At 44.3% G+C, this 26816-nt stretch overlaps 1 protein-coding gene across 1 annotated transcript; it reads right to left on the reverse strand.

Moving 5' to 3' along the window:
• Positions 1 to 2900: 2900 nt before the first annotated feature.
• LOC142410970 (putative neutral ceramidase C) lies at positions 2901 to 25974 on the reverse strand. The gene is made up of 21 exons (XM_075504156.1): positions 25918 to 25974; positions 24016 to 24200; positions 22128 to 22195; positions 21571 to 21720; positions 20707 to 20883; positions 20204 to 20331; positions 19516 to 19593; positions 18344 to 18464; positions 16754 to 16879; positions 16300 to 16386; positions 14730 to 14834; positions 14515 to 14596; positions 13901 to 14016; positions 11577 to 11671; positions 10860 to 10899; positions 10002 to 10097; positions 9053 to 9148; positions 8266 to 8415; positions 7416 to 7475; positions 6627 to 6715; positions 2901 to 3352 (listed from the first exon to the last, which is right to left on the reverse strand). The coding sequence occupies exons 2-21, from the start codon at positions 24188 to 24190 to the stop codon at positions 3163 to 3165; spliced, it is 2229 nt and encodes a 742-aa protein (XP_075360271.1). The 5' UTR covers positions 24191 to 24200; positions 25918 to 25974; the 3' UTR covers positions 2901 to 3162.
• Positions 25975 to 26816: the final 842 nt, after the last annotated feature.

Raw genomic sequence — 26816 nt, forward strand, 5'->3', positions numbered from 1 at the left:
CCAAAAAAAACTCCACAAAAACTTCAAAAAGACTGTGCCTACCGGTGACGAATAAATAGATAAGCCTGCTACGAGGTGTTTCACAAGGGGACCTGTTCTGGGGCACCGGTGGGACTCTCCAGATACCTTAATTCTGGCTCTCAACACCTCTTCTCCCATGAGAAACACCAGCTTCCTAAAAACACTCTTTTGGGGTCAGATGCTCATGTTTTAGCAGGTAAATCTTACCCATGAGCATTTTAACTGTGCAATTCAATTTTGCTTGCATAAATATGTTCAGTACCAGCATTACTTAAAAAAAAATCCACAGTTAGTCTAATGCAATAATACAAACAAAATTACCTGAAACAATCAAATAAAACATCTCTGTGTTGCCTGAGAAAGAATGAACCACTATTTCCTTTTTCCCAATGTATTTCTTTTAGAAAAGAGGAGCACTCCCGTGCAATTTATTCTAGTTTACACAGTGTAAGAAAAACAGCAACTAGAGAGAGAGTGACTGTTATACTGGGATTCATTAGGCAGCACCATTTTCAGACCAGAAAGCAGCTCCCACGTTTCATAAAGATGATCTGACCTTGTTTTAAGGGGCTGCAATGTGTTTTACCATGCACGATCCTGCATGAAAACATGAGCAAATTGGGAAAAACTTGGCAAGAAACTTTCTGGATCATTTTGCAAGTTGAGCATTGCTGCACTGATCAAGCCTGTCCCATGGCACAGTGGGATGCTGGAGCAGCATCCTCTGCTGCTGCCTGTATCCTGTGGATGCCACTGCTGCTATCAGAGCAATTTTGCTGACAAGAGCAGGGCAGATGGGCCGGCTGGGTGAGTTATTAGGAAAGGACATTAAGAGCATCTTCAGGGATTTGATTCCCAGTGTTGTTCTTCCAAAGCTCTCTCTTTCCTGACTCAATACTGTGATTGCTTTGAGCTTCTCCAGATAGGGATCTCTGAGACTGATTGTACCTGGTTTAAAATTAATAATTCATTCTTTCCTACTGATTTTAAAGGGAGGCAAAATTATTTGACTGACAATTCTCTGAAGAATTAAAGAAATTGCATACAAAATTGGTACACATTGTTGGAGCTTATTAAACATTTACAATTGTTTAGCTGTAAGACACTACAAGAATCCTAAATCCAGATCTGAAAGGCATATTTTCTTCTCCCTGTGGCTCCCAGATCTACCACTTACAGAGGCTGGAAGAGACTTGGGGACTGCAGAGCCATCCCTGCTTACGGCACCCCATGGCAGCACTGGTGGGAGGCACCTCATGAGGGACCTGCCACCAGCACTGGGTCGAGATGGTCATGGCTTTGTCCAGCCAGCTCCTGAAACCCACAGGAGAAGATCCTCTACCTTTCTGGGGACCTTTCTCTGTTGAAACCCTTTCAGCCAACAGGTTTTTGGACTGTCCTTCTGCCCTTCAATGGTATCTTCATTCTGTGCTCTGATGAAAGCCTCCATTGATCTTTCACATGGGTTGGAGGGGCACCAAGAGCCCTTCCGGGGACCTACCGTAGGTGATTCGGGCTTTGGCCATCAGCTCTGGGCAGTCCTTCATCCAGCCAGAGCCTGCTCACCTTGTGTCCTTCCTGATGCTAAAATGAAGCAGGCTGAGGTCTGTTCAGAACTGCCTTACCTACAGCTTTAATTCTCAAGTTCAGTTCTTACTGATTTCCATTTGCAGTATCTGAAATATAAACTTATTGCAATGAAGTCCAACCCTGCTCTGGTTGGATATCAGCTACCTTTTGCAAGCAGAGGCAGGTTCTCCCTCATGAACAGGTCCCTCTCAAAATCCCCATCCTGCATACGGCCCCTGGTGTAACCCCAGTGCCCTCCCATGTCACCCTCCTATTGAAACCTGTGGCACATGTAAGCATCCTTATTTATGATCTTTTTTATGTTTCCCAAAGTGATATTTAGAGGGTAAAATCCCATCTGCTGCCCTTTGCTGTGGTTGGAGGCCTGGGCAGGAGCTTAACATAAGGACAAAAGGAGTGGACAAAGTCAGCCTCAAAGTCTTTCTCGCCCAGCATCCAGCCTCTGGACTGTGCCACAGATGCATGATGTCTTCAGGTCATAAAATCAGAGTAAACACATGTAGTCCTACCAGGGACTTGGTGGCCTCCAGCCCACCTGTAGTTTCTTGGGCAACTTGTAATTATTTGAGAGCTCTCAGAGGGCTTCTCTTCCAAAAACTTGCCCAGCATCCCTTGAAATGACACAAACCCACACGTGGTGGGCAGCACTGAGCCCACTTGGCACACTGGTCAGTTCAAAAGTGACATTTGTGAAAGAGAATAGCACAGTCTAGCAGGAAAAAACTGCCAACTGCTTCAATATTTTATTTTGCGAGTGACTGACTTTCCTTTCCTTACTTGGGACCTCTGAGGTAGAACCCTATACAGCCACTCTCATCAGGCACCTGTGAAACTGAGACCACTGATTTATGGAGAACTATGCACAATTCACTTCATATGACACTATTGCCCCCACCACTACCCGTAGTCTATGGTGGGTTTTAACTCAGAGAATGAATCCTCCAAATGCCCTAAACCAGAATAATTAAATGAAATAATATTCAAACGTTTCTGATGAGTATCTATCCTATTTATCCCTTTATCATGCTAAGATGTCAACTTTGCACTTCAAGCACGATTGAGTCCTCTTCTCTTCTGATGCCTTGTGAATTCAGCAGTTCTTTCCAGTTTTATGGACTGGGCTCAATTTTATGGGCTATTTTATGGTCTGGATTAGCTCCTGATATGCACTAATTCTCTCTGAGAGAGCCTATTCACAATCAACAAGCACTTGTTTAATGACTAAAGAAAAACAGTTACATGTTTTATTACAGTAAGAATCAACTGCAATGAGATCTGGCCAGGACAGGAACTGCTTGAATGAGAATACATTGGACTAGTATTCTGGACATTGGACATTGGAATACATTGGAGACTGAATTGCAGGTTAAAGTCAAAACTTTGCAGGAAGTCGAGCTGTGGACAGCAAAGGATGACCAGCAGCACTCAAGGGACAGCAATGATGTATAGAGTCATGTATGCCACAAAAAACCTCCCAGGTGTGCATTGTGAACATCGCAGATATCAAATCTACTGCTCAAAGGAAATAATTCCTTTAATGAAGGAGATCACCTACAGAGTTGTGATTTCAAACGCTGAAGATGTGCCTTCAAATGGAATAGAGACAGCGTGATTGTTAGACAGTTTTTTCCTATAGTGTCCAAAGTACCGTATCCTGTAGATGCCTGGCTCTGTGCCACAAGGGATGTGCCATTCAATAGTCATGTTGCTCCGACCAAGTAATCCTTTGGTCCAGTAAACTCTAGCAGACAAACCAAAAACTGCAGTTGGCAAAAAAATCCACTTTTCATTTGTTTTAATATCCCAAGAGCTCACTAAGTGTAAGATTAAGGAATGAGATTAATGCACTCCAGTTAAGTATATTTTAAGAGCTTCTTTTAACCTTTCCTCATATATTTAGGCTATCAGAGCAGCAACTAACAAGCCAACCCAAAACCCAGCAGGGCTGAAAAATATCTCAAAACATGGAAAAACAAGTCAGTGGTCCTTTTTGCAGATGAAGAATATTTCTACCAACGTGTTCTTCCATTCCCAACACCATATCATAACCACATACAACATTACCTCTGTGAGCAATATTCGTCAGCTTAGTCTTCCCTGTGCATGGGGAATGCTGAACCAAAAGGATGAGTATTGAAAGTCACAAGCAAAATCTATTATAATTGAGCTCAGGTCTTCTGGCACCCATTTCCACATCAGACTCCCATTTTCTTTTGCAGACTCCTTGTGCAAAACCACTTCTGCTCAACCTCAAAGCTCTACAAACAGCCACACATCATCTGGGGGCAAGGGATTTTTCAGCCAGCCATGATGAATCACTTCTTGGGGAGATGAAGAAGATTAACCTGCTCTTCTTTTGATACTGCCAATGAGGGGCACTGCTGGATATCCCCCTAATTGTATCTGAGTCAGACATGAGAGTTATCAAGTCCTACTGAGATAGCACCCCCATTTCAGGGTTTTAACTAAAGGAAGCAGATGAACAAAGTATGTTGGTTCATCAGCAATGATAATAAAAAGTTTCCCCATACCAGTCTTACCGAGAAGATTTAAATAAATATTTACAGACATGACTGGGTGAAAAACAGTGAATGATGGGGGAAATTTAGTTTGGTAAACAGACACCACAGGATGACACAGGGCCCATGTACCCACCTGGTTGCTCTTGTCCAAAGTTTTGGCTGTGGCTTGCACTGCCTTGTCTTGGGACAAAGACAGTGTTGTCTTGGGAGATGACAGTACGGTGATAGCACAAAGCCCGAAGTGGTGGATGATCTCCATCCTTGGAGACCGCCCCGACTTGCCTGGACATGGCACCAACCAACCTGCTATAGCTGCGACATTGGCCCTGTTGGGAGCTGGGTTGGACCAGAGACCTGCAGCCTGAGCCTGGCTGTAATGCTGTGACCTAAAAATGCCATTGTGATAGATCTATGCCACCACCCAGCCTCCTCCCCATCCTGCCCTCCAGGCTCGGTGAACCAGGACCACCCCTTGGGAACTGGACTCAGGAACTGGAACGTAGCTCGGATCCCATCTGGGAAGAGGCTTCTCACAGATGAGCTCATGGGGATTTAATCATGTCTTATCTCTGTTAGCTGTTTGCTAAAGGCAGGGCCAGGCAAATTCCTGCCTGTAGCTCAGCCCCTCCTCCTAAACAGCCCCAAGAAAGCAATTACTGTCCCCATGGCAGATGCAGGGTGGGGCCAAAGACTTCTCTACTGAATCTCTGCAAGTCTGCACTGAGTTTGTCCCTGCTGCAGTGGCGAGCACAGGACAAAGGGCAGATAACAGCTATCTCCTTCCCAGAAAGCTGCACCTCCTTTAAGTAAACCTTCATATCTTTTGATCCCTGAAGATGTGCATTTTACAAATGCAGATCTAAGCTATTTAACACTTTGGAACACTAAGCTAACAAATAATGCGTTCCCTTGTGCTACTCTCCTATGGCAATGTCAGCACATTCAATGGTATCAAACATTAGTTTTTCCTGCACTAAAAAACCACAGTCTGACTCCACTAATATCTAGTAAAAACGTTTGATGCTCCCTGTCCCCATTGCCTTAATTACTGACACACTGACATGGTAAAAAGTGACTCATTTTCATCTTAACAGAACCATTTCCCATTTCTTATGGTGTTTGGTACTTTCCTAGGGTACCAGGAAGGGAGACATTACTGTCTACATTGGTTTGCCTTCTGGCCAGACCCTTTAGGCAGGAAAAGGCCAAACGGCTCTTCTTATCAGCAGAAGTATTTAAGCATCATTCAGAGATCCAAAGTCTGACATTTCTCAGGAAGTAAAATGTCTACATTCTCATCTTTCCAGCATCATGGCAGAACATTCTTCAAGTTTTGCACTTTTATATGTTTTTTATCTCCTTGAGTGACATGTTATTAATCATTTTCAGTGTTCCTGACCAAGATCTTGGGAAATCTGTTGGGTTTTTGGAAGAGGAGGGAAGAAGGCACGGCTACATATATGGGTGATAAAATGCCATCATTTCCCTTACTCAAGTAGGGAACTTGACTGGAAAGGGTGACATCAATGAGAGTGACAAGGTACCGTAGTGCAAGTGTTAAACAGAGGGCAAGCACTTAGAAATGCAGAGCTCCAAGTGCAGGTGGGAATACATCTCCCACGTTGGGACAGCTGGATTAAGTTTAGAGAGCAGCTCGTTGCACTTGGGCAGAGAGAATTATGCCCTATCAAATGCTCGTCATAAATCCAGAGGAAGACTTTCGCGATGAATCCAAGCTGTTGGAAACGTTGCTTCTCTGACCTCCGACATTACGTGTTTGCACTGGGACGTTGCAAGGTCAGAAGACCCCAAGATGGATGTTTTTTGGGGTCTGGTTTCTCACAGATAGGTTGCAGAGGCAGGTGGGAAAATGTCTGGTTTTATTCAAATAGGGGAGTAACTTGAAATCGAATGGTTTGACAAAAGATGCCTTTGGTATTCCTATTTGTGTGCTCACTTCTGGTGTATCTCTGAAAGGTGACACCAGCTTTGCTGCTTAGTAGGTAGTCTTAGTCCTTAAGACTGACATTTCTAATCTTAACTTTGCTTTCTTACAAACTTTTTTAAAATTGTTGACTGTTTCTACTTTATGATGCACAGCAAAACTGGCCAGTTTTTCCCTATGAAAACCCTACTGCAGTGAACGTCTCATATTTTCTATTTGGTATCCTATTCATCAGCACGGTACAGCAGATGGATGGATGTAGGCTATGAATAAGTTGGACCATGAACCTTCTGTAATTCTTGCTCTTCCTTCTACCTTTCCCAAACTTATAAGTCTTCATTGCAGAAGCTAGACCCAAGGGGAAGACGGATTGTTGTGGACTTGACAAGTTAAACACCCAAATATGGACCCATCCATCCCCAGAGAGGGATGGATCTGCAGGGACAAGAGCAACCTACAGTTAGGAACTCTGAAATGAAGCCTTTCAGGTTCAACTCAAATTACTCCATGGAGTCTGTGGAACAGTGAAATCTGGTCAGGGCACCCACCTGGTGTCCCAGGAAGCATCGTTCTGTACCACGTGCCAGCTGTCTGAAGTGCTGGTGTATCTCTCCACCGTCAGGAAGTTGTGTTCAGTCTGGAATAAAAATAACAGAGTTAGCCAGATGGTGAAGGGACAGACATGTCCCTGCTTTTCTGTGTCACTTTAAACTGGAGAAGGGACTATAGTTCTGTGTGCTTTACTGGCAAATGCGGTAATTACTAGTAAAAATGCTTATATTTCACTGCCAAAGCACAAATTTAAGCTAATAAATGACACAGAGAATGAGTAAACAACTTGATCATTAAAAAGAGAATGGACAGGTGAGGTATTTTCTATCAATGTCTATGCAAGATGAATGATGGGACAAATTAAGTACTTTTCTATTTTTCTTTGTTTTATTAAAATAATGCACTGGGCTGATAGGATGGAGACTAGAGACCATGCTTGCTACGACTGGATGGAACTGGATACCGACTGAGAAAGAGGGTCTGGCCTAATGCATGACATGGGTGCCTTCAACTTCAATAGTAGGAAGAGATCATGAATGATCTCTGACCAAATTGAGGACTTTGCCCCAAAAGCATTCTGGTCATGTGAATTCCCAAGCACACGCTAAAGGGAGAAACTATCTTCTTCTGAACTCCCAGCAAAGAAAAAAAAGCACTGGAAGCACACGATCTTACTCCTTCTGAAACCTGAACGTCAAAGATTAAAATGCATCAGGCAGAGGCAGTAACTAAATATTCACTAATCTTGAACATCCCCAATTCCAGTGTCGTTGCATCATGTTTACCGCATTCTCTGCAGAGTTCCTGGGGTTCGCACCTACAAAAGTTACTTCAGCAACTTCTCTCTGTGGGGGAAAATGAGATTTATATTAGAGACTGAGCAGCACATTGCACATTAAGAACATCCTTTGAAGATGCCACATGAGTTTTTTAGTGGTTTGGTTGGGTTTTTGTGGGTTTTTGGTTTTGTTTTTAAATTATTTATAATTTCACTTGTTGCAATAGCAATGGACAATTTATACTGTGAACTGGTATTCTGTGCTTTGCCATTCCACTTGTCCTGCTTGCTGGATAAACTCCACCATAGCACATAAGATTTCTGTGTAAATGAGGGAGGGAAATAGGTGAGATTTTTAAGAATGCCTCCCTGCCTTCTTCCTACCTTACTGCTGGAGACAGCAATGAGATGAAAATCCTTGCTCTGAACACCTTATCTAAATTTTGACCATTGAAAACTGAATCCTTTCTGACATATTTATTTCATTTACATTCCATATCAGAGGCATCAAAGGTGACCTGATTTCTGCTTGTAAAGAAATCACTGTACAATATTTGCCTATTTAATCATCAACTGTTATTTTATGTCAAAGCAGAAGGGGAAATCTTCTTCATGTTAAATAAAGGACTTTTATTTTCCCCTTCATTCACCCATTTTAATCATGTTCAGTACAATGACATTGGCATGAAAATGCTGTCTCTGCCTTTTCAACCATGCCCACTAAGAGCAATGAGACCTTTTTGGTCTGAGAGCCTTTAGAAAATGACCCTTTAGAAAACATAGACTTTTTTGAATAAGGGGTAAGAATTTAAAGACTATTTCCTAAACAGGTTTTAGCAAATTCTTGAAGCTCTCACCGCTTGATACTGTTGTCTCACTTCTTGTAGCACATCCCCAAATGTCTTATTTGCTGGCGTGCGATCAGCAGTGAGAGGAGGCACCAAGGTCACGTTACCTATATTGAAAACTGGGGGCTCTGGACCACGTGGCAAATCTTGAACTGTATTCTGGGAGAGGGAAGATGTGCTCAGTATACATACATATAGATAACCAGTATCTCCCTGATGAATCATATCACTGCTGTAGCTTTTTATCCAACTCCATTGCTTAGACAGATTTTAAGAACAAAGGCAATAAAGTGAGCATAAAAACAAACAAGGTGATCTTCATCTGTGCTTTGCCTGCAGGAGCAATCCCCGCAGGACACCCACTGCCCTGTTGCTGAGGTCCCCCAAATCCACCTGCCAGAATATCCCACGACTTCAGGAGGCAGCACCCACCCACCAGTCCTGCACATTCACATGGTCCACAGATACAATGGTAATGAACATTGCCGTGTACAGCAGAAATGTAGCAGATTTTTTTCCTCTTGGTAGAAAAGCAGCAACTTCCTGCCATGCTGAAAGTTTGGAGGTACCTATTTCCTAAACTTTGAACCAAAAAGGACCCAGGATTTCTCAAGTGGTATGAGACCTCCATTAGAGGAATTGTTTTTATACCACATGAGAATTTCTCAAAGTGATTTCTTATGAGAAAAGAGAGGGTAGCACTCATGCAGCCCCACTGAGGAACAAATATAATCATCACCATTTACAGGATTTAAATGTCTCTAGCAGCATGTGGCGTATAGAAAATTTTGATTACCATAGCAATAGCCCTTGCAAGTCCTCTGTACAGTTGAATATAAGCAGAAAGGGTGTGCGGCCCATAAATAGTCGATGCAGCCTCATATCGTTGAACCTAGCAAAGGACAAATTTGGAAAAGGAGGGTTTGAAGGACTCTTGAGCAGTTTATATAGCTCATCCTACTGTGCCAAGAGAAGCACTATACCTGCAGGGGTTTATTTACCCCCTTACTGCTAGGGAGACAGCCCAACAACTTGCCTAAGTATTTCTGCTGCAATTTCAGGTTACTCTTCATTCACCAATCAATCATAAACAGGGAGGACCAGTTGTCACTCTTCTAATTATCACAGCTCTTTTACTCTTTTAAAGGCTTATGATGTAGGTCGTCTCCTGTCCAACTTTTTGGGTTGGACAACCCCAGTTCTTCCAATCTTCCCTCCCAGTTTAGGGTTACTAAACCCAAGGAGTCCATCCAATGGTCCACACCTTCCTCAAAGCACAACATCTACCGTGCCTTGTGGGGACCCTTAAAACTGGGTCTTGCAAGCTATACTGCGGTCTTTTCCACAGCAACATGGCACTGCAATTCATGTTCACCTTATGGCCCTACAGCTCCAAATCTTTCTTCTGACAATTTTTCTACCTTAAGAAGATAATTTCTGATTCATCCAAGTCATCAGGAGCTTACTAAAACAAACTTGAACTCACAGGAGCTCCTGTCTGACCATTTCCACATTAAAGCATCCATACGTACTCTCTAGCTACGGTCAGGAAACCACATTGGCCCTTGGACCATGTCTAGGCCTGAATAAACAAAGAGGTCTCGTGATTTCTGCCACAGATTCTTCAGCTTTTTGTGGCAAAGGAAAAGTACTCTAAACATACATAATTTCACATTAATCATCATCCTGTAGAGCCAAAAGCTGAACTCAGTTAAACATGTTCAATCCACAATTTTAACATTTACCTGGTATTCTTCATAGGTGGTAATGTAATGTGTGTAGACATTGCACAGACCTGCAATTACAACATCCATTCTTGGTGTACCATGAGATTCAAATTCCTAAGAAAGGAAATAAATCACTTATCTTGTAACAACTGCTTAATGCACAATTATATTATTGTTGTTGTTGTTATTTACCAGGACAGAATACAAAGTAACGGCGAGGAGGGGGCTGGATGTTCAGGAATGCAACCCTACAAGTGTAATTTGCCTTTATTAACGTCTCATATTCATTTCCCAAAGAAAAAGAGGAGAAATGACCTCATACTCCAGTAAATTCAATAAATTTAGGGGGTTTTTTTGAAGCTGATGTCTGTATACTCCTAAAAAAATTGGTGATATAACTATGTGAGACAGGCTCAGTGAATTGTGGAGACAGCATCTGAGATTAAGATGGTATTCAGGCTGCAGCTGAGAATAGGATGTATCAATCAGGAAAATGGAAAAAATATGGTTGCCCTTTTTTTCCAATTGTTCTCCTATTACAAAATCCTGGCAGGGATTAAGGAGCGAAACACCTCCATCCCAGAGACAAAATTCCTGCTAGCATCAGTTATGCCTGGATCCTAGTTGAATTAGCTTGTGTTGGCTTAATGGATTGAAACTGAATTGGTTTGCTTCTTTTGGGGAGGTCATTCATTTCTCCTGCATGTCAGTAAGCACATGCAAAATGTGTCTGAAGCAATTGTGAGAAGGAAACATCTGTGAGACATGAGACTGTGACCCCAGCTGGGAGGACACAAGGGAAAAACCAGAAAGATCAAGAAACATGAAGTCCCAGATATGCTGCGCTCTGGAGAAACCTCTTCCTCGGCAACTTACGCTTTTAACAGCTTCCCGTAGCCTGCGTCCAGACATGGTTCTAGGGGCATTAAGGGAACAACGTCAGCCTCCAGAAATGCAGAGAGCTAAAGCAGGAATCACTGGTTGGACACACAGCACACCACCAGAAATTCACATAGCACTTGCAGCACTGCTCAGCATCCCTTAATCTTCTCTGCGATGAGCTCAACCAGGCCTCAAAATATTTCACATACATCAGCACAGCCAGGGTGGGGCTGGAGGCACCCCAGGGTGGGATGGGGTAGAAAAAAGTGCTAGAAATAAATCATTATCTTATTCAGATTTTCGCCATTGTACCGTCAACAGTCAGTACAATTCCGTCAACAGTCAGTACAATTCATCATTATGATGTTTATGGCATGAAAAAACTCAAAGTTAACAAGTTCCTATCATTTCATTGAAACTACATTTTGCAATGAACAGTTAAATTTATTTAGGAAGCTTGTTTGCATCTCATTGATTCCCATGGCTAGTTTACAGAACTGAGAAGAAAATAGGAAATCACAGGTAACCAGAGGAGACAGTATACAAGAAAATACATGCATTGGGCATATACATGTAGTGCCCACACAGCTGTCATATACTGGGGACAATTTTTAGTCTACACCCCCTTTCTACCTGCATGCAGAAGTATCACAGGTAGTTTGAATGAAATGCTGCTGGCTGCATAAAGAACAAGACCAAAGAAATACATACGTGAACTCTCCGGGAACAGCAACAATTGCCAGCGATCCAATGGCAGCAATCTGAACATCCACAATGTCAGGGTGCCATGGGTGAGGTTGAGTCATCTCAGGTGAAAAAAAAGCGGATATTGTAGTATAGTAGCAAAAAAAGATAGCTGAAGTATTTTCCTTCCTACAGTCATAAATCAGGCAAATAAATTTACTTTGTAGACAGGCACATGAGAAAGTGTTTTACCTCCACATGTACAGCAAGTTGTCTGACCATAACAGACAGATAAGGCATATGTAAATACTATGGGTAAGGCAAAAAATAAAAGTGGTGCCAGAGGAGTAGCGTAAAGCAAAGTGGATAAATAAGGTCAGGGTAGCACCAAGAAATCCCTTACCTGCATGGGAAAAGGATAGCATTAGGATCAATAAGGTTGATCATCTGACCAGGAGAGCAAACGTGAATGAGTGAAATCAGGGAGCCCAATGGCTATGGGAAATAAGAGTTACCTCTTCGTTAGCTGAGCAAATGCAACATCAGTTGTGGTGCAGAGGGAGATTTTCTAAGTCACCCAGAGGGTGATGCTCAGGGAACCCTCAACCTAGCCCTGACTTCAGACTGCCCCTTAGCAGGGACCACACCATACTCAGACTCAGCACCATTGCAGCAACACTACACTACAGCAGTATTTCAGCTTAAAAAAAAATAGCTAGATAAAAATGAAGAAGCCTGTTAAAAGCAAATTAAGAACAAGAGCTCAAGGGTGGCATGGCTCCAGTAAATGAAATGCAAAATCCCACTCCAGCAAGCCAAAAAGATTTTTGAGGAGCAATTTACTGGGGGCAAAACATGAATGACAAAAACTTGTGAAGCACATCAGAAGCAGGAGGCTTGCCAGAGCATCCATAAAAGGATGCTCAAAAGGTGATAAAGTTGTAACAATAAAGTGTAATTTACTCTCAGTAACACCATCCTGGACGGAAGGGGTGGAATGGGAGGAGGCTCTGCGCTGGGACCTCTTTTTATGAGAGATGAGGTGAGGAGCTGGTTGAACACAAGGTGACACTAGGAAAGCTTTAAAAAGAGACTGATGAAAGGAATAACAACAAATTGCCTCATCCAGATAGCATCCTCTAAGTGCTCTAAAGGACTTTGGATATAATCCTGCTCCACTACAGCGCATTTGCCTTAATGCCAAAGGAACAACAGGTGGAAAATGGGGCATCAATTTTCTTTTAAAGTTGTAAGTAGGATTTTGGGAAAGTTCAGTAAGAACAAACACCAAGTCCTGCCCAGGACAGAGCAGCCCCGAGCATGGGGATGGGCTAGGACCAACAGGGCAGCAGCTCTGCAGAGGCTGGCCCTAAGAAATAGCCCTTCCCTGTGTGAGTGGGACATCCCTGGGACGGGGACCGAAGCGGTGGGGGAATCTTCATCCTTGCTGACTGCCTGACTCTTTTGGACATGGCACTGAGCAACCTGCTGTAGCTGCAGTGTTGGTCCTGGTGGGACCAGGGTCGTGCTGGAGAACCCCACCCTAGGGACCTCCAGCCTGAGCCTGGTGTGATTCTACCTGTGGATGAGTAAGTCTGGTATCAGTCAGTGTTATAGCTCACAGAACTATCAGACACTTGCATAAACATGACTTGCATAAACATGACAAACAAAGCAGGGAAGTCAACAGGACATTTCCAGAGGAAGTCAAAGCCCAGTAGAAACCTTTGAAGACAATACTGAGAAGGTGGGTAAGTTGATACAGTCCCCAGAGTTTCCAAAAGACACTATGACAAGTTACTTCGTTGTGCATGGACCAGTCACACAACAAAAAGAAAGGTCCTCTCATGGATTAAGGTAAGAAACCAATGGTAGGATGGAAGAAAAATCCACCCAGAGCTATTAAGACCTGAGCACCAGCAGAGGATGTCCTGAAGCCAGAGACTGCTGGAGGCAACTGGGCTCCATGGACTGTTGGCTTTCCCTGACCGCGTGCATTTTCCCTGTGCATCCTGCTTAGGGCTGTTTCACAGGTAGAGAATTAGGCCAGGGTGGATCTTCAGTTGGATTTTTGACCCTAATGAAAGCAGCGGGTCTGGTCCCTCCTCTGGGCTATATGGAAAAGATGCTCTGCAAGAGGAAAACTTCCACCTCTCTCATTCTGATGCAAACTAATGACAACACTTACTCTTGCTTTCTATTTTCATGCCTTTAAAGCCCATGCAGCTCTCTCTCCCTCCTTGTTCTTCATGATATGAGCTCGCACAGACATCTTCTGCAGTGCCCTACCAAAACCTAGCCCAAATCAGCAATCTCTGCACTTCCCAGGGGACACACCAGTGTATTCTTACCTCTCCAGTGCTAAAGAGGATTGGCTTGGGTTTGTGGCAGGCTTTTGTTTCATTGGATGGCTCTCCCAGCAGCTGGTCCCGGATTTCATCCCAAAATGGGTCCCCTTCTACTGAGCCTTGAGGGGAAACATCTTTTAACTGCTGTTCCTTCAGCTGCCCCAGCAGCTATTGGACAGAAAACTCATTTATTACCTCCTCCTTGCTTATGTGGAATAGGATATTTCTCAGTGGATTCTGACTATCTCCCTTTTCTGGAGTGGTTTGAAAAGCCAAGCTTTAGCCCAGCTGAGCTCCATCTTGGCAGCCTTCAGGTAATGAGAACAAATGAGAAAGATTGCTCCAAAGCTAAATCTTTCTTCTCCCCACTCCCCATCCAGCGCTCTCCTTCCTTCAGAGCATGGTCATATCCCTCTCCAGAAGCGTTCTGACAAACACAGACAAACTTGCACAGGGGCTGTAAGATCACACCTTCCTAAAAAACATCCCTTTGGAGACTGTGGTTCAACCAGCCATTGATGTTCTTAAATGACTCTGGGGGTTTGACTCTGTTTTGGGGATGCCCCATGTCCTTCCCATTTGTACTAACCGATATTGACATCTGCTCCCTAAATTACCTTGTGTGAAGTTGAAAGTCCCCACTCCATCGATAGTCCCCGCAGCAAAGCTGTGTCCTAAGGCTGGTTTACATGTTTTAACCTTAATCAGAAGGGGGGGAAAAATGAAAAAGAGATATTTTAAAACCAGTTCCCCTCAGTGCGCCAAGTCCTGCTGTGAGAATTTAACATTTCTTCCTTCCTTATGCCTGCATCCCGGGAGCTCCCACTCTTACCGTGTGCGTGGCATTCAGCTCCACCGAGACATCACTCATGTTCACCCACTGGTGAGCTGAGCTGAGGGGTCCTGTGACCTCCTGGGAAGCTTTTTCATACAGCTCCTAAGGGACACACAAGGTGGAAATCCTTGAGGAAGAAGAAATCAGGAACCCAGCTCTTCTGAGATTCAGCTATATGAATTATTTCTTCATTCTGTTGACACCTTCCAGTGGCCTCTTCCAGGTGTTAAAGCAAGAATGCATTTCCCAAGCTCCTTTGTTTCTATCACCCCGTCTCTACATCCTGCTTGCCCCAAGTCCTGCAAGCTCTCCCTGTCTCAAGTAACATAGGGAGGACACTCTGTGGTCAGCAGTTTTGTGCATGCCTTTCTTTTTACAGCTGAAACACGCACCTATTCCACGAGGATGGCAACTTCTTTTTCCTAGTTGCAACCTTTTGGCATTTCTCACATCTTAGACCAACCAGAATAAATGTTTTCTATGAGAAAGATGCACCTTGTTGCATTCGTTGCTTCAAAACACATGGACTTTACCATGCATTTACTATACAGCTGACAGCTAAGCCATTCAGCTCTTCATAGAATGGTTTTCTGGCATACATGCCTTGAGTTGGTACATAGAAAGTGTTGCCAGAAGTTATACAGGTTTAGTAACATTCCTGTAACTGCAGGAAGGAATAGAGGACACAGCCTTTGAAGGCTAAGAGTCTGCAGTGTTAAAAACGACAGCAATGTTTTCCCTCGCTATTTGATACACACACCGGGCCACTCTGACTGGGACAGTCTTTCACTTGCAAGTCACGATCATCCTGGAGTGACTTGAGGGCAAGCACCTGAAATGGCGATTAAAAGGAAACCGCCACCATCAAGCCTTCTGCTCTTACTCCTCTGCTGGACCTGTTCCAGTTCCTACAAGCTGCTGTCCCTGAAATGGTGCCAAAAAAATGTCCTCTTACTGACTACTCTCACATTCCATGAAGCTGCAGAATGGGAAAAGGTAAATTCAGGTGACTTTTGAGCCCAAGGACACAGGTGACATAAGGGAGCCCATAGGGTTGAGAACAGCGGCTGAGTAAATGCAAAGTCAAGCAGGGCAAGATTAGTATCTTTTAGAGATATTTAAGCTGTCACATTTTAACCCACATTTGCCTTAGTTTGGGAGCATGATGCCAAAGTTGGCCAACAAGTGGTGTGTGGTGGTGTCTCTGAGGTCTTCTAGGAGTCTTCAACACCAGCAATTTTTCCCATCATGACATCTCTGAGATGTGTGCATGGGAGGGAGGGGGAGACTATAAGGGGCAACATCCACATTATATACCAATGAGGAATATTGAGATTAAAAGCCCAAACCGCTATTTTCAAATTGCAACACCTACAATGATGTATCTAAATAAAAGTGTGTGCTTTCTGAATAATCGGGAAAATTTCCTTAAGTATAGAAATACAGACTTTAGAGTAATTTAAATCTACAAACATTCACAAAAACAGGTGCAAGAAAGTTGCTTAAATGAACATGCAATCCTGTAATAACAGCACTCACAAATGCTCATAAAGAAAATATCACTTACCCTTGCTTTCAAGTAGATATTTTGGCCTATAATTCTTGTACTGTCAAACATGTCATCACCAGGGCCCATGGCCATGCACATTGTTGCCTGTTAAGAAATTTGTTTAAATGCTAGTGATCAGTTAATATGGAGAACATGTAGCACTGCAAACTGGATGAGTTCACAAGTGATTGTCATACTGTGGGAACTAATTGTTTCTTGCTAGCTATCTCAAATTTGGGCACCAGGTTACTACACTAACCTTTGCAGCAAGATAAATTTAAGTTTGGGCTGAATGACCAGAAAACAGGGTGTATGAGGATAAGGCAGTAAGTTCCTGAAAGAGTTATCCAGAATAATCCAAAAAAGAAGTGATTTTTTTTTAATGTCCTCTTCATGCAGAATGGTCCACCACATGGCTCTGTATTTGCTGCTCCACTCAGAGTTTTCTCTTTATCAGGTAAGACATACTTACCCCCCCCACGGGACAGGTACTCTGTGGGTTATTGCACGACTCCCCTGTGTTTACGCAGAATGGGCCTTTGGTGTTGGGCGACACATCTCCCAAGTTGGAGGATGCAAAGGCAGCAACAAAAGAGCCCTGCCAAAATCAGATGTGGTCAGATGGATTTTAGTTCCTTGCAGTGATTGCAAACATCACCTGCAGCTTTCCCTGCAGTCAAGGCTGGCATTACAGCCAGCTGATGAGCATGCAATGCTGGTAAACATTTCTGAAGTGACTGGGAGGAGTGGAATGGGGATTTAGGAGTGTCCCAAGGGTTAAAGACAGGAAGAGCAAGGGAGAATAGGATGCACAGGATGCAACTGCCATTTCAGGACAACCTTCACACTGCTTTGGTGTCCAGACAGCATTTCTTCACCTACCTCTTCCATCTCAGCGGCAGCATTTCCCCCCATGTCCCCAGTTTCTCATGTTACTGATCAGATGTTAATGGATCATTGTAGCGCCTTGCACAGGATTTTTTTTCTGCCAGGCTTTCACCATGACTAATTCACAGGGTGAGAGCTATTGGACCTGACTGCAGGAGTTAACATCAAGCAGTACTCATTAGAAGCAAGGACGGTTACACACTGTGTCAGCTGAATTCAGCTCTCATAGATACATTCCTTTTTTTCCCCCTCTTTTAGAGATGGGATGCATCAATGCCAGATATTTTGATATATTATCAGCTCTTAAGCCATTTTCTTGTAAGACTGCTAGACACAATGTGCCCAGCAGACCATACAGCTAAATATTGAATCCTGCAAACACTTCTTAGCTTTGCATGCATGTGAACTTGCACTGACTTGCACCCATGACTATGCACTAGAGTGGAGTCTTGTTAAAAGCTTTTAGATAATCCACTATAAAAAGAAACATTTGCAAGCAGGAATTAGGTAGACTTCCTTTAGTTTCCATCTTTGGTATGAACTGCACGTGTTCCCCTGCCCAGAGTATTAAAATAGGAATCGGGCAACTGTTTCAGGGTACATGCTGGAGATACACACAGGACACCCTCTTAATCAATTCATGACTCAAAGTGCCTGTGAGATGGGTTCATGTCCATATTTACATTTCAGGGGAAATAGTGCTTTTTAAAGGAGCTGTGTTTGCACTCTGAGGATGGCAAATCCTCTGGATAAATGAAAATCAGAAGGCAGAACTGGCTGGAAGCCATAAGAAAGAAATGGGGCTGACCACAGACTTGATGCCACAACACAGATGCAATATATTGATCCCTTTGGCTCAAGTATCCCACACATGTCTTACTAGTCTTTCCAATAGTTGAATCAAAATAAATTTGATTTATTCCTAAAGTCTAAATAAATGCCACTGATTACTAGTTCGGAAAGTCAAGAGTACACCTTGTAATTTCTCTTCTCTAGAGGAAGAAAGTAAATAAATCAAAGCGTTCATCTTTGTCCTCCTTTTTCTGTATTTACCCTGCTGTCCTATTTCACTGTTTGAAAGAACCCGCTTTGGCCCATAGAAAGCACCAACCATCCCATCCCTGTTGCAGCACTTTTTTCCCCATTATTTTCAGTAGTCTGAAAACACTCCCACCTCTCCGGGAAGCATCCCCTTGTTCTTCTCCTGTTCGAACAAGTAAGATGCATAGCCCATGTTGTCACTGTTCACAAGATGGTTTGTGTTGTTCATGCTGACTGGGTGCACGGCAAACCAGCTGAAGGGGAGTCAGAAGACACGCATAGGAAATACATTGTTCAATCTATATATTGGCAATTGACTTGTTCAATCTATATATTTGCAATTGACTTATGGGAATTTTCTCTGGGAGAATACAAATGCAGACTGTTGGTACCTAGGGATGGATTAACAAAAGGGCAGAGTTATTCTCATCCTCTCCCTTCCTGACCAGGAGGGCTCATGGCTACGATGGTCCAGGTCTTGAGGCCACAAGAATTTGGCACCGTAATTATCAGGGCCACCAAGAGCTATTTCAGACCTGAACCGACTCTTTTCTGAGTCCAGAGAATTATATTTTGGAGGGATTTTTATTTTCTTGCTTCAAAGAAACAAGGAGAAGTCAACAATGTAAAAAAGGAAAAAAAAGAACATTTTCATTCTTACAAAAAAGAAAACCCTCCTCTTCCTCTTAACACAGTCAGACTCTCGATTTTGACTTCTAAATGAGGAAAACACAATTATAGCTTTGTTACTGCACGTTACTTCATTTGCCTGACCTTGAGCTCTGAACTTCATGTGGCCCAACAGTGCCCCACAGATCTGTTGATAGGATGGGCATCATAAATGCTGCCTGCAGAAATGGCATGCTTCCCACGAAATGTGGGGTGTTAAAGAAAATAACCAAGAGAAGAGGAGCCCAAAGGATCCTGGAGATGCCAGCACCAGGATCTGCTTGGAGGGGCACAGCAAGAGCCCCAGAGAGGATTTTTCTGCACCCCTACGAGGGAAGACCAGCTACGGTCAACTTCCCCAGATGCCTTTGGGTCATGCCAGGAGATGTCCCCAGCCGTAGGTGGGCCAGGTGCTGCTGTATCTCCCAGAGTAGATGAGGGACACAGACCTGGTTTATGCACTCATGGACTCTCACTTACTCTTCCCTCAGAGACTCTCTGGTCACTAGCTGGGAGCAATGCTCTATGGGCAAGGGTCATTGTTGGGAAGGAGACCTTGTGCAGAAAGACAGAACTGCTACGGAACTGTGGTTTATGAGGATTTGGAGAAAAACTTGTTACTTCGGTGGTCAGTACCTGATAAGGCCTAGATCCTGTCCATTCCCATCTACCATCTTCAGCATCACCATTTCTTTATCCATGTTGGATGAATACCTAGATGAAAATGAAGCGGGGAAATCCCATTAGCGCCAGAGCCGTGGTCACGCTCTGCGTTGCTCAGACACGTTAAATCTCCACTAGGTTGAGCAAGGAAATGAAGATGTTGTTACAGATATTACCAGAGCACAGTGAGACCTTAGAGGAGCATCTGAAAATAGCTGTGAAGGTAAGGGAAGAGTTATGGTTGTTGCTGACCTCAGGTGCTGCTTCTGCAGGGGATGGAGAGAGGAGCTCTCTCCGAATGCAAATTCATGCACCAGTGATGGCACTTTAATACCATCTGACTCAAATGCTTGACATCTACTAAAGACTTTTTTTTTTTTTTTAACAAAGCATAAAGTCACATCCTTGACCAATACCTTGCATGCTTGGAGGGGGTAACCACAACTTTCAAGCCCACTCTTGCAACTAATTTTTGGGGATGCACACACCCAAGCGGCCAAGGATGGCAACAGTGTCACTCTGCCATGGTCTTGGCTCAGCTCCACACTTTCAACCACCCCATGAATGACCAGAAACACCAGCTGCAAGACGGCTGGGTCATGCTTTCAACCAACGGGTCCTCTTCAGGGCTCTGTTTCTCTCCCGCATGAGGAGCTTTTACCTGCTTCGTTCAGACGCTGGATTCTCAAGATAGGAGAAAGGGCTTCGGTTGATCTGGCTGTTTTCTACAGTGCCTCTGTTTATAAAAAGCCTTCCTTTCTTCATGTTCTGATGTGCTATATCAATGCTCTGAAAAGCAGGAAGGCAGGCAATATTAGCCCATGCATGTAAAGCATATGTGAGATTATCTGGAAAAAGCCAAACCTTTCTTGGGAGTTTGGGGGCCTTTTTTTTTTCTTAAGTAGTCTAAAGTTCTATAAAATTATGATAATATTTTGAAACCACCCACAACTGTCTCTTTCTAAAGAAAGACTTCAAGGCTTCTGTTTTTTGATCTGATTTCACTGGTAAGCATAAACCCACCTCCAAGTGTGTTTTAAGACTGTGACATTCAGAGGTGCTACCATGAACATCACAGCAAGAGCACCGTTAGTCACAAACGTATCTCCCCCCACCTTATCTGCATTTATAGGCTCTCACGTCAACAGACTGGACAACACCAACCTTTATGATGCCATTCACGATAGCATTGAGGGATGGTCTGATTAGCCCTTTGCTAGTAATCCAGAAGAGGGTGTACTGGAAGTAGCCACCAGGCCCCGAATGCGTGTGGGTGCCACTGAGGATGACGTTGTCCTGTCGGTACAGCTCGCCGTACTTGCTCTTCAGTTTCTTGAGCACCTGAGAGGAAGGAGGTCGTCCTAAAAAACCCTTTTTTGTATCAGCCCTTGCAAAAACCCAACCATTCACCTTCCTTCTCGCTCTTCTTTTTCTGCCTGATACTCCCATACTGGTGTCACAATAAGTAGGTTATAGCTGTTGACTTGGCAAGAGCTTTAAAATAATAAAATCTGGTAAGTGAAGACCTCTATGGCCAACTTGCAGTGAAGCCCATCATCCAAGGAGTCCCCAGCTCTCTGGCATCTCCCTCCCTCCTCTGTGGCGCTGGAGACCCAGCATTACACAGGCACCATGATAACATATTCGTTATTCAAATGTACCCATGATAATTTTTCTGCTAAGAAAAGCATGGTCAAAGTCCAGCCTCATTTGCTGAGGAATCAAAAGCTCTTCTTCAGCAGAGACACGATGTCTCTCCAAGGTCGTGCTGCAAGGAGCACGTTCCAACCCCCCTGCCATGGGCAGGTATACCTTCCACTAGATCAGGTTGCTCAAAGCCTCAAAGAAATTTCACCTAATGTTTGAAGATGACAACCATTTGCAAAGCAGAGCCTCTAAACCAGAAGACCTGCAAAGCAAACAGCCTATGTACTGCCATGCTCAATATTATTTAGCAATGACTACACCCTTAACGCTAATACCAGCAACAACCCAAACTGCACCAATCCTTCATTTCCAGCCACGTACCTCCAGCCTCAGTCTCTGAGACACCATTCCTATGTCAGCGCTGACAAACACTACTCTCCTGGAGTCATCAAGTTCTGCCACGATGAAGGCTCGGCTGTAGAGGCGCGTAAGAAGCCCGCCGCCCACCTGGTCTGGATTGGCATATCCCATCTGGAAGGGAAGAGGTCCATCAGGCCCATGCAGTGAAAATATTGAGTGATCTATTCATTTGCATGTATTTTTCTAAGTAGATTTGCCAGAGGGTTAGAGGACTCTTTCAACATATGAACACTCGGAGCTGCAACTGTCTTGCCCTGTGATTGCAAGAATCATTGAATCATGGAATGGTTTGGGTTGGAAGGGACCTTAAAGATCATCTAGTTCCAACCCCCCTGCCATGGGCAGGTATACCTTCCACTAGATCAGGTTGCTCAAAGCCTCAAAGAAATTTCACCTAATGTTTGAAGATGACAACCATTTGCAAAGCAGAGCCTCTAAACCAGAAGACCTGCAAAAAATACTCAGAGATTATGAAAATCAGTATTTTGCCAACCCCATGTTCAATTCCCCCAATTTACCAGAGGAATTTCTGCCACAGGTCCCGTGCAGTCAGCTCGACCTACGCCCAGTAAGTAGTTTGCTGTTACTTTGCTGGAATCTATAATAAGAATAAATAGTAAATTAGTGGATACATGAGCAAGCAGAATTGGGGACAGAAGAGGCAACCCAGCCTTTTTAAAGAGATTGCATGCCTGAAACCTGCTCGACAACCCCAGAGGACTCAGCAGGCCCATGGACAAGGGGATACAGCTGATATTGTCTGCTTGGGTTTCCAATGGGATGTCAACGTGGTCAAAGTGTGCTGAGGCTGTTAAGGCATTTGGGAAGGTAAAGGGTGGACCAGGCATGAAGAGCTGCAGAGGGAGCTCACAAGACGGGGTCACTGGACTGTGTAAAATGTGTCATGATTCACAGTAAGGGGGAAACAAGCCTAGCTTTGCCTATTAAGCTCTCCAAGCCTAACACTACCATGCAGGAAACAGATCTGAGGGTGTAAGAGCTGTTTTCACACAAAAAATTCAGCTCAGCAGCAGTGAGAAAAAGGGGATGGCATGTCAGGAGCTCCTGGGAAAGGACTAGGGAAGAAAGAGGGGCACATCCATATGTCACCCTGGTGTCTCCAACACGTCCCATGTCCAGCACAGGTGCCCTGATCTCAAAAAAATCACAGCAGAGCCAGCAGAAGCTCAAAGAAGGGGAAAGCAGCTCTGGGCAATGACCTCCAGGCAAGTGGTGAGGAAGAGGACTCCTGAAGGAGATCATGTCTCATCCCAGCCATCATGAAGGTGCAGAAGTCCTTCTACAGGATGGATGAAGCGCATGGACAAACTCATGGAAGAAAAGTCATTGAGGGCTACTAAATTAAAAAAAAAAAAACCACACACAAAAAAAAACCCCAAACAAAACAAAACTGAGTCTCAGGAAATCCCAGAGCCACAAATCACAGGAGGCTGAGATAACACTGTGGGAAAATATTTCTATATCCTTGATCTGTTCTCACAGTCTTCCCCAGCCAGCCGCTGCTGCTCAAGGCAGGGCATCAGGATAAAGGGACGCTCATTCTTCCCAGTCTGGCCTTTCCTAGGCTGTCACTTAAAAAAGAGGAGAAGTGAAACACTCACACTGGCCACAGACTGACCACAGGGCATTCTTCTCATTTAAAATGGCATGAGTGAACAGGGCTCCCCATTAAAACTACCGTTCCTCCACCTCCTCCTCCAAGAGCTACAATACAGAGAGTAATCGCTTGTGCAAAACTCTTATGTGTTACAACCTAAAAACATGAAGAAAGTGTGAACTACCTCCAATTCAAGATCAAAATCTAGAAATGGGGAGGTCCCATTGCTAACATGTCGGGTGATGCCCCATCCAGGGCAGGAGAGACCCCCAGCTCTGGGAAAGGGCTCCCGTCACATGGAAACAACTAAAGCTTCAAAATGTTTTCTTTCCCCATGAGATTTTTATCTCTCCAGAGGACAAGCATGGGGTACATTAGAAGTGAATTGAGAGTTAACTTTGGGCAGCTCTCAACACCCACCTCCCCCATGCCTGGTGGTGGGGTTGGAGGCATAAGTGAGCTGTGATGGGATTGCAACAGCTGTGAAGCCCCTTGGTGTGGTGCCTGGAGCAAGGGGCTCTCGGGACTCCCTCCACCAGGTGGAGAGAGGGACGGGAGGTTGTCTGGATCCCTGCAGCCAGCCTTACCCACTGGCCCCAAGGCTGTGCATCCATGCCCTGAGAGATGCTCACATTGGGTTTGATCACCATGCTCCTGCCGCAGAGGCCAGCAACAGCACCATGCTGTGACTGTGTGAGAGGACCATGCACAAAGAAGATTATGAAGGCTCAGCAGCGGTCCAGTGACACCCTCCCTGTATCCCTTTGATTTAAATTACTGCACTGGACACACACTCAAGCAGGGTGCGATGGTGGGACTGGAATAGCTCAACTTGCCATTGCTCTCTTTGGCGAGAAAGTGGAGGACGAGGAGCACCACGGTCACTGTTATCATCAACAGTAGGCAAACGATGAGGATCACCTCCAGGCGGGAGAAGGAGCACTTGGACCTCTTCCCACACATGGTGGGGGCACTGTGAAAGCAGAAGGAAGCCCATGGGGAAGGCAGACAGGACAGCCCTGATGTCAGGCACATCCCACCCAGAGCAGCACATCGCACCCTCAAAGAGCTGGTGATGGTTTGTGTCCCCCATCTCAGCGTCAGAGCAGGCAGCAACAGCAATAAGGGTGGGAAGTAGAGATTTATTTTTCAATCTGCTTAAGACAGCAAAAATGTATCATCTTCTGTGAGCAGCGATCACTCCCCATCATGAGGCCCAATAGGACAGGGTGAGTGGCCAAATTACCAATCCCGCATTTCCCAGGACACTTTGCTCACTCTTTGAAGAAATCTTTTAAATAAACCCCACAATCTTCCACCAGATACTATGTTCACTGAGCAGCCAAGGGAGATGCTGTGGCCTGAAGCCTCACAGCTTTTCTGCTGCTGACATGCTCAGAGCACATCAGAAAACAATATTGTCACCATAATAAAGGTCAGTTTAGGAAACTCAGCATGAGAAAAGCACACCCCATCGCATGTCCAAGTGCAGTTCTCTCCTGGCTAGAAAAAGTAGTGTTTGTGACAGCTTTCCAGGATAAGACCCTATTTATAGATGCCAGCTTTCTTCATTGTATGCAGAGCTCTTTGGGTTTGCTTTTTGTATACTGTTCTTCCTCCTTGGACAGAGGTTTATTTGGGTTAAAGATTAACAAGAAAAATTATTCAAAGTATGGCTATAGGAAAATACGTTATTTCCCCCTCTGATAAAAGCTCTGGTGACCTCTGATTTGTCCTGCTCTGCCACCTGAGATTGGCATGAAGGGCTTCGGTCTTGCCCAGTGGGAAGTGGCACTTGTAGCAAAGAAAGACGTGCATAAGCATCTGTAAGCATCTGTACAAGGCAGAAATAAGCCTTTAAAATAGCTTTGGACATTTCCACATGTCCTTAGATGTGTTAGTAGATAAAACTTACTGCAGATCCCATTTCTCTACCTGTGACTGAACCGCATATCTGCCCCAAAGGACTGGTTCCTTGTTTAGAGTGGTGGGGGGTTTCCATCCTTGGGGATGCCCCTGACTCACCTGGATACAGCCCCAAGCAGCCTGCTGCAGCTGCGGCATTGGCCCTGCTGGGCCCCCAATGTCACAGGAGTGGAGATGGGGAAGGATGGACATGTGATTAGAAAGGGAAGAGTGAGGCAGAGCTTCCAGTTTTCCTGGAGGTAACATTTGCCTTATGGTGGGTCCAGCATGGGGCTTGGTAAACCTCATGCCTGCAGGCTATTCCCCAGAGGTGACATGCCCTGGAAACAATGAACCTGCAGAAAATAACTGCTGAAATGAGCATTTATGGTCTTGGAAATGTTGCAACAAGAAACAACATCACCAGAGAGCCAAGTGGTCACCCAGACTTGCTGTAGGTGACCTTTCTTATCAGCTTCTTTTGCCATAGTAAGCTACAGCAGTCATGATCATTGCTGAATTTCACGTAGCATGTTTTCTAGTGGCAACAAATCTAATATTACGGGTTTCCTTCCTCCCCTTTTTATTCTCCCAGCATGGCATTGGCAGCCAGCCGCACAGCACCACAACCCATCCAGATAATCGATATCACAGCACCAGCCTTAAGCACATCTGCATGACACACAATTAGTTTTATTTTTCCAACTGATTAAACTGATGAAGTAATACTAGAAGAAGGAAACATTAGTCCTATGAAATCCCAGTGAAAACTTATGCAAACTTACCTGAGATCCCTTGCGTGTCCCAGAGGCTGGAGGAACGTCTCTCAGCTTAAGACCTGTTTCAAGCTGAAAAGTTCAGCCTAAAAATTATTGCTGTTATAGCCCTGTGAGTCAAGCATTGCACAAGATAAGAAGAAACCAATCAATAATTTTTACCACAAAAGGAGATGATAGTTATTTTTTTTTCCCAGTGCATTTTTTTTAAGTTACAAACAGTGCCTACCTCTCTAAAATAACCTTCCTGGGATTGCACTGATCAGCTCCGGTGCATGAGGAATTTGGGAACAGGACTTTTCCCCTCCTCTTTGCTTCATCACAGCTTGACCAGCCTGTGGGATGGCTGCTGCTTCCCGTCTGGCTGTGACTCCTAATCCTCATGGAGGATCAGTCCCCAGGGTTTCCAAATGCTACTAGAAGAAGAACTTGAATACAGGATTGTATTTTAAGTGTAGAAGACATTTTATTAATGTATTTTTATTTGTTAAAAATTTTATTTATTAAAAACCAGCTTTTTCCATCTGTTTTCCTTTTTGGTCCCAGATAGCTTGCAACATGCATAAATTCACCAGCTGCTAAAGCATGCTTTACTTGAAGGGTTTTGACAGTTTCCTCTTCCCAAACATGACAGGACCCATCACATCCCTCGGAGAGCGGCTGCTTGCCCTTGCTGGCAGGGGGAATAAAACACCCCATGAGCAATGCCCCTTTGCTTCCCCCAACACCCATGCATTTCGGTGGGGATTTGAGGCTGGGACCACCTCTGACATTTTCCCTCCCACTCCAGGCAAACATCTCAGGAGGTTCAGTTTTCCTCTTTCATCGCTGTTTCTTTTGCGCACCCTAGTCCAAGGGTTAATATTCCAGCTAGCACTAAGCACATGCAGTATGAGCCATCGCTTCAA

The sequence above is a fragment of the Mycteria americana genome, chromosome 6 (assembly GCF_035582795.1).
Source record: "Mycteria americana isolate JAX WOST 10 ecotype Jacksonville Zoo and Gardens chromosome 6, USCA_MyAme_1.0, whole genome shotgun sequence".
NCBI lineage: Eukaryota > Metazoa > Chordata > Aves > Ciconiiformes > Ciconiidae > Mycteria > Mycteria americana.

Bases quoted from the DNA above. Each gene is read 5' to 3' on its own strand.
- LOC142410970 (XM_075504156.1), bottom strand. From the start codon at position 24,190: ATGTGTGGGAAGAGGTCCAAGTGCTCCTTCTCCCGCCTGGAGGTGATC. The intron at 21,721-22,127 runs GTAAATTGGGGG...CTTCCCTTCCAG, and splicing joins CTGTGGCAGAAATTCCTCTG to ATGGGATATGCCAATCCAGA. The intron at 14,017-14,514 runs GTAATTTAGGGA...TTTCCCCTCAAG, and splicing joins GACTTTCAACTTCACACAAG to GCTCAGTAGAAGGGGACCCA.